This window comes from Mixophyes fleayi, chromosome 1 (genome assembly GCF_038048845.1).
Source record: "Mixophyes fleayi isolate aMixFle1 chromosome 1, aMixFle1.hap1, whole genome shotgun sequence".
NCBI lineage: Eukaryota > Metazoa > Chordata > Amphibia > Anura > Limnodynastidae > Mixophyes > Mixophyes fleayi.
This window is the reverse complement of record NC_134402.1, coordinates 245597967-245612892: the sequence shown is the minus strand read 5'-3', so window position 1 is coordinate 245612892 and position 14926 is coordinate 245597967. Positions and strand designations below refer to the sequence as shown.

Sequence of the window (14926 nt, the reverse complement as noted above, 5' to 3'; positions counted from 1 at the left end):
TTATTTTATGTTCATGGTTATTATTTTATGTTCATGGTAAATGTGTACCCTCAGATGAAATCAAGGATGATTGCATATTTATCTCTTTTTAAGTAGTCCAAATTATGACAGCAATTGAAACAGATGATTTAGCTGTCTCTATCCCCGTTTTTTTGAGCCAACAGGAAATCTACTAAGATTTGTTTGTTCCCTGTTAATAAAGTTCTCAGGTGTATAACACTCTACACCGGAAGTGACGAGTGCCTTTAGAAAATATCCAAGCCTCGTTTCCAGGTTGGTAAGGAAGTATAGTTAGATTTGGTATGGGACGCACGTATACCGGAAGTGACGTGGAGTCTTGTTTCCAAGCCTCGTTATGATGGCAAAGGAAGTAGGGCGTAGCTTACTATGAAAATCACGCTACAAACATGGATATATATAGCGGCGATAATACACTATTATCCTACCTTGAAAAAGACTCTAACCTAGAGTCGAAATGCATTGGAAGGATAAGTGTAAGCGGGATTTCGTTACATTGGGGAATTGACATCATGGAGGAGATTTTCTTGTGAATATCCTGAATTCATCTGGTATGAGTTTACACATTACCATTTTTGGATAACCTTGATGTCATGTTTTACATGTATAGATCTCTATGTTTTTGGAGATAATATGTTTTATTAAATGGTGTTTTATGATATTGCACCAGATGGTTCTTATTTTTTCTTTCTGACATATCATGGTCATACTCTGCGGAGGAACTTGTAAGCGATATACAGGAAGGATTATCAGAGATGCCCTATTAAAGCTAACATCTTGTAAGCATACATCTTTGGGGGAGATGGTGTAAAAAGTCACATGAATTGCGGTGGTATTTCTTCGTTTTCATCACGAGGTTGAAGAATACATTTACTGACCGGGAACTTTGTGGACTTTTATATATCTATATTTTAGACAATCTGCACTATTATTTCTCCATTTGTTTTATATTTCCATGAGTCTGATTTTCAGACTATAGGAACTCCATTTGAGGAGAGAAACAAGGGTCATCTATCCAGTGAAGGGAATACAGAAATCCCCTTTTTCCTGGGGTATGTGAGAAGGTGCGCGCTTAGTGTATGTTAACTGTATTTTATGTTTGTGCTTAATTTGTGGAGAATAGTGGATACTCCTTTACATACATCAGGCTGCACACTGAGTGGAGCGCCACATCAGATCAATTACCGGTACTTTCTAGTGTTATAGCAACCAATAAGATTCTAGCTTTCATTTATTTAGTACCTTCTACAAAATGACAGCTGGAATCTGATTGGTAGCTATAGGCAACATCCCCACTTTTTCAAACCCGCAGCTTAGTAAATCTAGCCCTTAGCCTCTGACAGAATTTGTCCTTGAGTATTTAGATTTTGTCCTAACCACACCTCCCAGCATAATTCATTTACAGTGGTCAACCCAGCTCTCTTCATCCCAGCTGACTCAATTACAAGAGATGTGCCACGCAGTGTCTCTAGAATAGTCATCAGGGCACTCCATAGTTATGCACTATTGCAGAATTTTCCTCGCACCCATAGAGATGGCAAGAAAATCTGTGATGTTGGGTTACTGTAGTACTTGGAAATGTGCACAGCCAGACATCATGGTGATGTCCGGCACCACCAGGCCCGGCGCTCCCATTAGGCAAGGTTAGGCACTTGCCTAGGGCGCCGGGCTCTGGAGGGCGCCACAGAACTGGAAATTAATTTTAAAACTGTGCGGCGACCGCTGACCATACCTGTCACGGCCGCCGCACAGATGCACGGGGAGGGGGGGAAGAGGCTATTGCTCACCACGGCCGCCTCTCTGCTCCGTCTCCTCCCCTCCACTCACTGTCAGTGAGTGGAGGGGAGGAGACGGAGCAGAGAGGGGGCGGTGGTGAGACAAGGTAAGAAAAGACGGGGTGAGGGGGGAGGAGGGAGGAGGGCGCCGATTTTTGCAGGGGGGGGGGAGGGCGCCGATTTTGCCTAGGGCGCCATGGACCCTAGCACCGGCCCTGGGCACCACATTACCTTCAATTGAATTGCCCTCATAGATTATAAATCTAGTAATATGTGAATGACAAAGTACAGTATGCAATGTAATTTTAATGACTGTTGAAGCAAACCTGAAACTCGATGATTGCATTGCTACAACTTCACACCTCCTCACTTCCATCTTTAGTTGTTTATAAGAAGGGATACAATTTTAAACTATTCTATTTTTGTCATTACTGAATCAAATATATTTATTATGTACTGTGAGTTAAAAATGTATAAATTGTAACTTGTATTTATATTGATATAAAATGTTAATATAAAATATTATATTTCTAGTAATTTGAAATTATTTATTAAAAAAAGTAAATGACAAAAAAATAAGCAAACATAGACTTTACCCGGGTGCACAAAGCAGTGGTATGCTTACCTATGGGAATCAGAGCCGGATTTACACCTCATGGGGCCCTAGGCAAGATATCGGTTTGGGCCCCCCCCTTCACACACACAGTGGCCCCTCGTACACACATAATACACGCACGCAGTGGCCCCTCGCACACACATAATACACGCACGCAGTGGCCCCTCACACACACATAATACAGGCACGCAGTGGCCCCTCACACACACACACATAATACACGCACGCAGTGGCCCCTCTCACACACACACACATAATACACGCACACAGTGGCCCCTCACACACACAATACACGCACACAGTGGCCCCTCACACACACACACACACATAATACACGCACGCAGTGGCCCCTCACACACACACACACACACACAGTGGCCCCTCACACACACACATAATACACACAGACAGCGGCCACACACACACACACACACACACACACACGGGGCCTGATTAAGGGTTCTGGCCGCCCTAGGCTAATACGACTGCAGCGCCCTCCCAACCCCCCCCCACCCCCGAATATATAAGTGTATAGGAACACTCCTGAGTATGAATGTTCAGGTGTATTCTCCAGCATTAAAATTTAGACAGATTGTGCCATTGTCTCTTACCTCTTCTTGCTCTTCTCTCTTGCAATTTTGTTATCCTCTCGCTGGCTTCTGGAAAGTTGGTGTCCTGTTTTGAAAATGCAAAAATGTATTATAATGCAAAATGTTAACAAACCCTGAATGATTAGGCCCTTTTAGTTAAAACAAAACACTCCATTATGGCCAGCTAAAAGTACCCCATTGTACAGGCATATATAAGCAATATCTAAATATTTATGGTCAATCAAATACAAACCTCTACCAGCCCCATCTCACTAATATTTAGTATTCTAGTGATTGCTGAGACCACAGAGAGCATCCATGTGACCACCACACAATCATGAGATTATGCCCTCCAAAGCTGCTCTATTTTTTAAATAACCCCTGCAGCCATTTTCATTAACCACTCCCCCCCCCCGCAGCCATTTTCCTTAACCCCTGCTGCAGCCATTTTCTTTAAACCCCCCCTACAGCCATTTTCCTTACCTCCCACCCTGCATCCATCCCCCCTGCAGCTATTTTCCTTACCTCCACTCTGTAGCTATCCCCCCGTCACATCAAAACTCCCCCAGTCACATATATCAGCCCCCTCCTCTGCCCTCCTTCATACATATCAACCTCTCTCCCACCCTATAGATTTTCATGGCAGCCCCCCCCCCACTCTATAGATTTGCATGACAGTGCCCCCCTCTCCCTCCCTATAGATATGCATAGATATGCAGGGCAGTCCCCCCTCCTCCCTATAGATATGCAGGGCAGTTCCCCCCCCCCTCCCTATAGATATGCAGGGCAGTTCCCCCCCCCTCCCTATAGATATGCAGGGCAGTTCCCCCCCTATAGATATGCAGGGCAGTTCCCCCCCCCCTATAGATATGCAGGGCAGTTCCCCCCCCCCTATAGATATGCAGGGCAGGTTCCCCCCTCACTTACCTGTAGTTGACTTGTGCTGGCCAGGGTCGCTCCTCAGATAAGCAGGCAGGAATTGAAGACGTCCTGCTTCCTGTCTGCTACACAGCAACAGGCAGCCTAGCGATTGGCTGCCTGTTGCTAACCACTGACCACCAATGCTTTTGATCGTGGAGCACCAGACCCCCCTCCCCCGACTCGCGGCACCCCCCCCTTCCCCCCGAGTCGCGGGGGGGGGGTATTATTAGGATTGTACTAGTGTAAAGTTCTGCATCTGAATACACATCCACACTGTAAATATGAGACAGTGTGCATACTGCATTTCTGTATAATCATTGTGTCTTGCTGGTGTATGGGAATCACTTTTCCTTTCCAAGGCATTATTTAAAGCTTTTACTAAATGCACACAGAGCATTAATGAGGATAGTGCAGTGATTCTTTCCATGCCTGTCTCTGAAGGCACTCGTGTGTGGATTTGTGGTAAGGTTATAAAAGTCTAGGCCAAGGGTGTCACATTCTGAGGAAGTCATATTATACCTTATTCTAGCGAGCTTGCAATGCTTACTCTGATAAAGTAGCAAGGAAGTAGTGTTATAGCAATGCTCATAACAGCAATCTACTTTGAGGCTGAATGGGCAATCTACTCTATGTGTATGGTGAAATAGTTTTACAGTTTTTATATCTGTAAGTATTAATGCACATTTTGCCTGGTAAATCAGAAACCTCTTACCTCCCTACTGCTGAACTGACATTTCACTTTGTATGCCTTGTTTGATTATTATCTAGTTCAAATCATTACTGTGCATTTTGTGCATTGATGGATCATAATAACGAAGGCAGTACTGCCTGGTCAGCCAGTCAGCTTCTAAATATTCACACTACAGCATGAAGCAGATAGGATATAGGCATCTATAGAGTCTTGCAAGGCTTAACTTATTTAAAACTGACTAACATAACACCATCAAGATAATTAACTGTCAGGCTTTATTTCCTTTGAATCTTAATTTTAAAATTTAACTTTTTTTAATGACTGTTATTTCTGTTACCAAATTGTTGAATTTAATCAATGAAATCTTACTTTAACCTTTTTGTTTTCATTTTAAGAATGGAAATTCCATTTGTTTTTCACATGGTGCAGTCTGGATTGGTTCATGGCCTTGCAATTTGGTTTGATGTGGCATTTGTTGGATCTCTGTAAGTAAATTTCCATAAGAACTGGGACGCCAAAAAATCTTAACGCTTCATACCTACCCAACAGGCTACTTGCTATGCTTTTAAGAAATGCTGCTTAATATTTATGCATATTTCTCATAGAGTCACAGTCTGGCTTTCCACTGCTCCTACAGAACCTTTAACACACTGGTACCAGGTGCGCTGCCTCCTACAGACTCCCCTTTTCGCCAAAGAGGGTGAAACTCTCTCAGGAAAAGTTCTGCTTCAGGCCAATAGCCGGTAATTGTGGTATTAATTCCCTGCATGCAATATTTAAAGAAATTGGGTTTAAGCTGATTTATGAATATTTCATTATGTGGATGGTATATTTCATCTCAAATCAATTGAGTCAGTTCTTGCTCCTAACATAAAACCATTTGGGCAGCACAGTGGCTAAGTGGTTAGTACTTCTGCCTCACAGCGCTGGGGTCATGAGTTCAATTCCTGACCATGGCCTTATCTGTGTGGAGTTTACATGTTCTCCCCGTGATTGCGTGGGTTTCCTCCGGGTGCTCTGGTTTCCTTCCACACTCAAACATGCTAATAGGTTAATTGGCTGCTATCAAAATTGACCCTAGTCTCTCTCTTTCTGTGCGTGTGTGTGTGTGTATGTTAGGGAATTTAGACTGTAACCCCCAATGGGGCAGGGACTGATGTGAATGAGTTCCATGTACAGTGCTGCGGAATCAGTGGCGCTATATAAATAAATGGTGATGATGATTTCCCCAAAAGGGTTATGCCTACAGCACACTTTGGTTCACAAGCCAACATGAGATTGTCTGTTTAGTGGCATAGAACTCAATACTCCCTTTTTACCACACTAATTCTTGTAATGTGAAATACAAAGGTGCTCTCTCCAGGCATTGAATTTAACTTTTTCTCATTTCTTCCAATGAACTGCTTCTGTGACATATATTACAATGTGTTTTGACATTGTGAAATATGTAGTTTTTCATGTACTGTATTGGTTTATTAGGCATATGCCTCTGGGAAAGCACATATGGTATGAAAAGACAGAGCCCTTTAGAAAAATATTGATATTATAAATAAAGCCTTTAAAATAATGTAATAGCTTTGCACCACACTGCAAAGTAAACAACACTTTCAAGTTTGCTGTCCATCTTCTTGTAACTTATTTAAATATTTAACAAGAAGAAGGAAAATTGTGTTCCCTGTCATCTAACTTATAGACTTCTAGATTTGTAAAAATACTTTTTTTTTCTAATAGTAGTTAAGCGATTCTCGATGTCTTTGTGTAAAATAAGACACAATATATTTCAACTAATAAAAAATATTGTGATAGATGCAAACTATACAATCAAAAAGCTGATGCTCTATGTAGACGTGTTTATGCTAGATGCTTTACTAGATAGATAAAATAAATTTAGTTTTCTTCTGTTGAACTCTAAGACAATAATGGAAAATTTTATAGAATTCTACCTGTGTTCTAATGTTGGCCACATATGGGGCTCATCTGACAGAGTCAATGTCCAGTGTCACACAAGTGAGTGGCCTGATTGGATGAGATTACATAGTGGCCAATCTCTTCTGGCTTCACTGGGCTCTGTTATCGTGGTCAGAAGAAAACTTTAGTGTCACACACTCTACAATATTGGGCCAATTTCCATATGCTACTGATATTTTAGCATTTATGACCAAATTAATTCTGAGGAAATAGCAGTTAATAACTTTCCCTTGCAATTCTTATCTTCTCAACATCACATGCTCTAGAAATATAGATGACAAATGTATAATGTTCTAATAGTTAGCAGGCAATTTTGCACAACACACCAAGAATAACTTCCCAAGCGTCTCTGACTCAACTCAAATCACTGTAACATAACAGTGAGTCCAATTACTGTCAGTTGTGCAGTAATTTGCAAGTGAAATGGGTTCTGATTGAGGAAGTGCACCAGTATGCACCAAAGCACACAAATTGACAGAAAGAATGTGCACCAACAACAATGTTCTAAACAGTTTGATCGCAACCAGAGCTGTATGATAATATATGAATAGATGTGTTTCTGATTTCTAACTTTTTCATCTGTAACAAGAGATGAGGTAGTTGAATTGTGCTAATTAAAGTGTAATGATACATAAATCTTAATGGATGTACTTGACATGTTTTCTGCTTGTTCCAGACAAAGTTATGACATACAGATTGTGGCAGCAGTAGACCAAAGCGGCTTTAAGTCTGGTAACATTCTGGATTTAAGGAATTCTTTTTTTAGGTAAGATCATTAATATTTTTCAAACAAAGTCTGTATCATTCATAGTTACATGTTTAAATAGTTCCATATTTTATTTAAGCTACGTTAGCTGATCTGCTGTATGGAATTGTGCATTACTGTATTTTTCTATACAGACTTTCAGAATCTGGTGGTGGAACCATTGTTTTTCTTTTCCTAGCTAGAAATGTTTTTTAAAAAGAAAATCATCACATATTTACACATAATTAAGAAATTGTAGGCTGATTGCTGTCTGTTTGAGGGAAACAGGTTGAGAACACGAAGTTTGAAATGGTTGTAGCTATTTTTAATTTTATGTAATCATATAACTGAATTGTCTTGCAAACCACTGCTTAGGTATTACACGGTTTCCTAATTTAGACTTATCGGACAGCAATGGGAAACATTTTTGGTTGGGAAGGTTGGGGTTGACTGTCATCAAGCAAATTTACTTTAATATGCAAATTTTTCTTTTATCGCAGCACAAGTCACATATATTATTGGCTACCAGAAGTGTGTGTGTGTGTGTGTGTATATATGTGTATATATATATATATATATATATATATATATATATATATATATATATATATATAGATAGAGATATGTTTTAACAGATAATACACTAATGATCAACTTGATAACCTTCAAAAGACCTATTTGCAATACCATATTAGCAGGAATTTAAAACAAGTGTTGCAAACTATAACAAGTGTTGCAAACTATAACAAACTAATCTGACAAGAAAGCAGGATGGAGCTTGGGGCTGCAGGTAGAGGCTCAGAGGGCCACATGCGGCCCTAGAGCCACCTCTTGTCCAACACTGATTTAATATTTAATATTAATATATAATGTCAACATCAGTAATATGTATTTTATGCAAACTAGATATTACCATGTAATGATACCATTGCTAATTTTCTATTAACATACATACATGTGCCTTTCACAGGCAAATTGCTATACAAGCGAAAATAAGGGGTAATTAAAGCGAAAACATTCTTGCATAAACTGAGGATTTCTGCATGTGTTGCAACACAAAACAACAAAAGCCCATACTTCTAGCTGCACTTACCATTATATTAAGAAGTCAGATTTTTATGTGAGGTCATTGAATATATTTGCAGACTTGTTGCTAAGTGATAGTACATAAAGGTTCATTTTCCAGCTGTGTGGATAATATTATTCTCCCGTATTCCTATATCTATTTATTTTCAGATATGCATGAGCTGTGTGGATCGAATTTACCATAAGTGGAATGGAGGATGTGATTTATCCTAGAAAAGTGCTGTAATTGACAGAACATGATCCACGTGCAAATACAATTGTACTAAATTGCCTTAACAGGCAGAAAGCTATATTTCCAATGGCATTTTTAAAATGGTAATAAAGTATTTTATGCAAGAAAATATGTACTTTTTTTTTTTAATAAACATTAGTAGAACATACAAACATGAATACATTTTGGACTTAGACAAGATAACAATAATGATAGTTTAGTATACACAATCTTTGAATATATGCAGTACACACCACTGCAGATCTGTAGGTCACAAGATGTTTTTATAAAATATTTAGCAACCATTACAGCTGCCTTAAAGTTCTCTTTTTAGAGCCACTTGGTACCCAATAGTTAAATAACTATATATGAATTTACATGTCATATGAGTAAAATGATTAAAGAAATGATAATATTAACATTGTGAAATAGGTTACTTAAATTATCAATATAACATTAACTAGTACTTTTTAAAGAAACTACCCACAACAACATTAATTACTGTAGGATATTTATGCATAAAACAAAAGGCTATCAGTTTTTTAACAAACACTATAAAAAACTATATAATCAAAATTTGAGAAATAGCCTCACTATATTTTATGGGTGGTGGGAAAGTAGGGAAGGCAGAATAAAATGTTAACATTACATTTTTGCTTTGTAATCTTATTTTTTATTATTATTATTAGTATTTATTTATAGGGCGCCACTAGGTATCCGTAGCGCCGTACACGGACAGACAGAAACACGGTACAGGGTGAGACAGCACGGAACAGTTAACAAAAAGCACAGTAACTCGGAAGCTCAAAGTACAGCTAGATGGAAGGTGAGAGGCCCCGGCGGTAGAGAGAGGGGTAGAAGAGCCTCACGGAAGAGACAAGGAGCCGGAGAGAAGAGTTAAGGTGGTGGAGAACAGGAGGAGAGGAGGCCCTGCTCGAAGGAGCGTACAATCTAAGGGGAGGGTAGGACGGACAGAGACGCAAGGGTAGGAGGAGGAACGGGGGAGAGCGGAGACATGGACGGAGAGGGGGGAGAGGAGAGCGACGAGGAGGGAGGTAGGGAGACTGGAAGGAGGGCAGTTAAGTGGGGGACTGGAAGGCTATTTTAATGTCTTAATTCTTTAAATAAAGATACGTTTACACAAATCCTTGCCCCAACTAGCAAAACAAACTTCAACATTCAAGGTGGGGGACATGGAAAGGTAAGAAGGTTTAGATGTAATGGTATTCATTAAAAAAAATTAATTATAAATGGCCATGACTGCAGATACAAAACTGTATGTTTGTCAATGCGCTAAAAATGTCTAAAATGAAGGGAGTCACAATCTAAGTCAATTTTTATGGCACTATTTCTGTTTATCTAACTCTATCTGGTTATACCTCAGCTAAAGCTATTTTGTTTACTGCCACTCACATTCATAGGGCATCCCAATTCCTACAATTGGAGTTACAAGGTTTGCAATATATATTAATGAGACAATCATTCCTGCATGCTGTCCCTTTGTTAGATATGTTGAACCACCATATTGTATTTAAGTAATTATTGACTCATTTCACTAAGCTGTCAGCACTTATTGCATTCGCTTTACAATCAAGTTATGTTTGTGCGTCTCCACTTTTCAGCTGTACACAGGCAGGAACGTGCATTTTTTTCATGTCTTGAAAAGTACTTCAGTTCAATGAGTAGAGTACCACTCAGCGCATAAAAAAGCATCAAACTAGATGTGCGTTTTTTAGTATGACATAAACCTGCCAAACGCTTTATACTCATATCTTCAAACAGGCCTCATTTAGAGTAGGCCATCATTTTGCAGCCCAAACATAGGCGTAAATCTATGGACGCAAAATGTAAGTGTTACATGTCATTTTGTGATCTTCTGTGTGTATTTTGTGTTTCTCATAGTCATCATCATACTGTAGGCCTGTATTATTATATGTTCCAGAATGCTAGTGCTTCTAGTTCCACAACTGCAGCATACTCCACCCAGTTAATCGCTGCCAGGGCTTGCTGGAATTTGTAGTCACACAGTAATTCTACTATGACTATATCCAGCATGGAGCTTTTTCTTCCAAGGGTGTGAGGGCCTGCACAATTTTCGCAGGGAAATCAGGCCTGCAAAAGGGATTGCAGCCCTATGCCGATCAGACTGGGGCTTGTTTCACATTATGACAGGGATCACACACTGTGAATCTCTGCTATAGTGTATCCAGCTCAGTCTGGCATAGTCTGGTGGTGTTTACTGTTTTTGCAGGAACAGACCATTTTGTTGTCCCACTACTTTTATGATAACCAGCCCAGGTTAAAGCACTTGTGCTGGTTACTTATTGTAGGGGGTGGACCATGACAGTTTTTATTTATTTCATCTTTATTTTAAACAATAAAGATATGTGCTGCCAATTTTGTCATCATCCCCAGCATGTATCTTTACACCAGCGTGGGAACTATTCCTGGTATCCTTGGGGCTGTGTGTACCAGGGTAATAGTATAATGTCAAATGCCAGTAATATTGTGGAGCCACAAGTCTCAGAAAGCCCTGGCAGTCATTGCAGCTTTCCAAGTAGCAGGTAGCGTTGTTCTGTTATTATTTTTTATTTTTAATTCCTTTGGACTACATCGGGAAATCAGATACCCTATCGACAAAGGAGTTCAATAATAAGGTAAAAAAAGATATTGGGGAGGTTTTTTTATTATATTATTATATGTTCCAGCATGCTAGTGCTTCTAGTTCATACTTGCCAACTCTACCGGAATGCCTGGGAGACTCCCAAATTCCGGGTAGGTCTCCAGGACTCCCGGGAAAGCTGACAATTCCCCCTTTTTCATCTTTATTTAAAACAATAAAGATATGTGCTGCCGATTTTATCATCATCCCCAGCATGTATCTTTCATAGTTGCCAACGTTGGCAACTATGTGTCCCGGGAGGTCCGGGAGGCAGGGCTTGAAGAATCACATTGTTAGCCCCGCCCCCAAATCCGTTATCACTTTTTTTGGCCAATAAAAAAAGGGGCCGGGCCACAATGACATGTACACGGTGCCACTGAGCCCCGCCCACTCCATTTAATTTGCAGAGCCGGCCGGGAATCGGGAGAATAGCTTGCTCACCCTGGAGTCCGGGAGACCAACCTGGATTTCGGGAGAGTTGGCAAGTATGCTATCTTTACACCAGCCTTTAGACACCCACAATAGAGGCGTATCTTTGGATGTGGCCAAGTCTAACAAGCCCCCATTTCCAGGGGCTGTACTACACTTAATGTGTGCACATACCTGCTATATTGAACTTGCAAATGTCTATCCACGATCTGCCTCTCTAGGTAAATGCAAGTTATTTTCAATTCAAAATCTGTCCGTATTTTATGACGCATGCACAGTGCATCTAAGCTGATATTTGCTACCCACAGAAGGACATCAATACAACCTTAAATTAGCCCTCTAAATCAGCCCTATCCAACTCTAAATCGGCATCAGGTGTGTAGATAAATAATAAATAAATGTGATATTCAGGAACCTGACAACCCTTTATAGGAAAAAAAGAATAAAAACTATTATTGATAAGGACTACAAAGATTAACATTCAAATAAAAAAATAATTTGAAATAATGTGAGGAAAATGGTGTTTTAAAGTCTTATCTATAAAAAGAGAATAATAGAGATACAAGGGTCATTTACCAAGTATAAAATATGCATATATGCAGTGCATTTAGTTTTGTACAAGTGCACCAATTTGTACACCTAGCAGATAACATATATACCCACATTTTGCTTTTGGGAATTCCTTCCATAAGAATAGTTAGCAGTATTTCACATGCACATAGAAATGTGCACGACAAGAAGTGTAAATAGTCACAACCCTCAAATAAATTAAATTTCCACATTTTTCTCCTAAATGACCACTTATGCGACCCTCATTTGTATCTTAAATAGATTCTTGAGTGTCAGCTACATTTGTGATTTTGAATGTTGCTTACCTGTATCAAATGTGCTTGGTTGGTACAAAAGTTCTCACATTGAAATTAGAGATGCTCGGGCCCATCCAAACTAAGCAGATACGAGTACCAAGCCGACCTGATACTTTCCTGCACCCGCGGAACTGAAAACGATGCAAAACGTCATCGGATCTCACGAGTTTTGAATTCTAGAATCCAAAACTCCCTCCACGGAGATCCGGCACCATTTAACAAAGATACACAGCAGGGGTAGCAAGGTTCTTGGCAGTCTCCAGTGCAGTTGGCCAGCTTCATAGCTAAAACAGAAAGAGGGGGGTAGTAGTGTTCTTAACAGTCTCCTGTGACATTGTACTGTGCCATAGCTTACACTGAAACTGGAGGGAAGGCAGTGTTCCTCTTATCAGTCTCCTCTCCATTGACATTGTTCTGTGCCATTGCTCATACAGAAACAGGAGGGGTGGTAGTGTTCTTATAAGTCTCTAGTGACATTGCTCTATGCCATTGTTCATACAGAAACAGTAGGTGTGATAGTGTTCTTATAAGTCTCCAGTGACATTGCTCTGTGCCATTGCCCATACAGAACCAGATGGGGTGGCAGTTTTCTTCTTCTCAGTCTCCAGTGACATTGCTCTGTGACATTGCTCATACAGAAACAGGAGGGGTGGCAGTTTTCGTCTTATAAGTCTCTAGTGACATTGCTCTGTGCCATGTAAAGTGTAGCCATTTAAATGGCTAGACAATTGCTGTCAGGATTAGGTAAAAATAATTCCACACATAAGAGGTAGATTTTTTGGTCTTATGCCCAGGCATGACAATGGCCTTCATCTTATCACTGGCAAGAACTGCTTCCACTGGTGCAGGACTTACACAAACAACATCCTCATTAGCTCCGTCGTCAGCTACAAAAATATCCGCCTCATCCTGATGCAAATACAAAGTGGTATGCTACATTTGTGTATCACCGTCTTCACTAAGAGGCATACCAATGACAACCTGTTTGAAAAACTAAGGGATATCATTGCAACATGGCTTATCCCGTTTGGACTTTCCTGAGGATATGTAATTTATGACAATACCACCAATATTGTGAGAGTATTACAGCTGGGTGAAATTCAGCACATTCCCTGTTTTGTTCACACAATCTACTTGGTGGTACATAGCTTTTAGAAAAATAACAGGGACATGCAGGAGATGATGTCTGTGGCCCGAAACATTTCGGGACCTTTTCAGCATTCTGCAACAGCATGTAGGAAATTGCAGCAGTTGCAAGAACAATTTATTTTGCCCTGCCACCAACTGAAGCAAGAGGTGGTAACAAGGTGGAATTCCATACTTTACATGCTTGTGAGGATGGAGGAACAGCAAAAAGCCATCCGTGCTTAATCCACAAGCCATGACATTGGGGAAGGAGGGGGAATGTATTTTAGTCCAGCGCAGTGGAAAATACTTTCCGTGTTGTGCAAGGTGCTGAAATGATTAGAAGTAGTCACCTGTGAAGAGAGTTCAGTCACTGCTAGCTTGAGCAAAGTGATTACCTTAATTAGACTTTTGGAAAAGCAGCTAGAGAAATTAAAGGAGATGACAAAGCAATTACACTTAGTATGTCAAACTTGTAGATCAAGTACTTTATTCGCTTCGCCAGGATTGAAGAGTTATCAACATCTTGAAATTGGATCACTACATTTTTACGACTATGCTTGATCCTAGCTATGTTTTCTCTTTCTTTCCAACTGCCCCAGAACACAAGATATACAATGAGCTCCTGGTGAGCGAGTTGACAGCTGAAGTGGTACCTGACACGACAACGTCCCCTCCTTCAGTTTCTCAGGTTACTGCTGCTAGGAAAAAACTTAGCTTTTCCAAGAGACCCAGTGGTGATACAAATGACACAGCATTTTGACATTTGGGGGTATATTTACTAAACTGCGGGCTTGAAAAAGTGGAGATGTTGCCTATAGCATCCAATCAGATTCTAACTGTCATTTTGTAAAATGTAATAAATAAATGATAACTAAAATCTGATTGGTTGTTATAGGCAACATCTCCACTTTTTCAAACCAGCAGTTTAGTAAATATACCCCTTAGTCTGGTCTAAAAAAATTGCCCAAAAATCGTGGCAACTCTGCCTCAACTCCACCTGATCCTACTATCAACATTAAAGAATGGTGGAGGATTATTTTATTGACAGCGTACAAATAGACATGTCAGACAGTCCCTTTACATACTGGAAGTAAAAAAAGGCAATTTGGAGACCCATGTACAAATTCGCTTTGCAATACCTAAGCTGCCCACCCTTCAGTGTGTACTCAGAAAGTGTTTTCAGCACAGTCGGGAACCTTGTCAGTGATCGGCATAGGAGG

The 14926-nt window shown here is 40.1% G+C and overlaps 1 protein-coding gene and 1 long non-coding RNA gene across 4 annotated transcripts in view; one reads left to right on the top strand and one right to left on the bottom strand.

Annotated features, from left to right (window-relative positions):
• Nucleotides 1-8751, top strand: part of LOC142152379 (histone-arginine methyltransferase CARM1-like) — a 131822-nt gene extending 123071 nt beyond the window's left edge. Inside the window, exons 10-13 of one of the 3 annotated variants that reach the window (XM_075208973.1) lie at nucleotides 5007-5096; nucleotides 5217-5354; nucleotides 7256-7345; nucleotides 8561-8751. In XM_075208973.1, coding sequence (XP_075065074.1) covers nucleotides 5007-5096; nucleotides 5217-5354; nucleotides 7256-7345; nucleotides 8561-8570 — 328 coding nt within the window. In that variant the 3' untranslated portion in view covers nucleotides 8571-8751. Of the gene's footprint in view, nucleotides 1-5006; nucleotides 5097-5216; nucleotides 5355-7255; nucleotides 7346-8560 lie in introns of those variants that run through there. The other 2 variants (XM_075208982.1, XM_075208992.1) reach the window with 2 other exon arrangements.
• Nucleotides 1-14926, bottom strand: part of LOC142152393 (uncharacterized) — a 39547-nt gene that overhangs the window by 5786 nt on the left and 18835 nt on the right. The window lies entirely within an intron of this gene.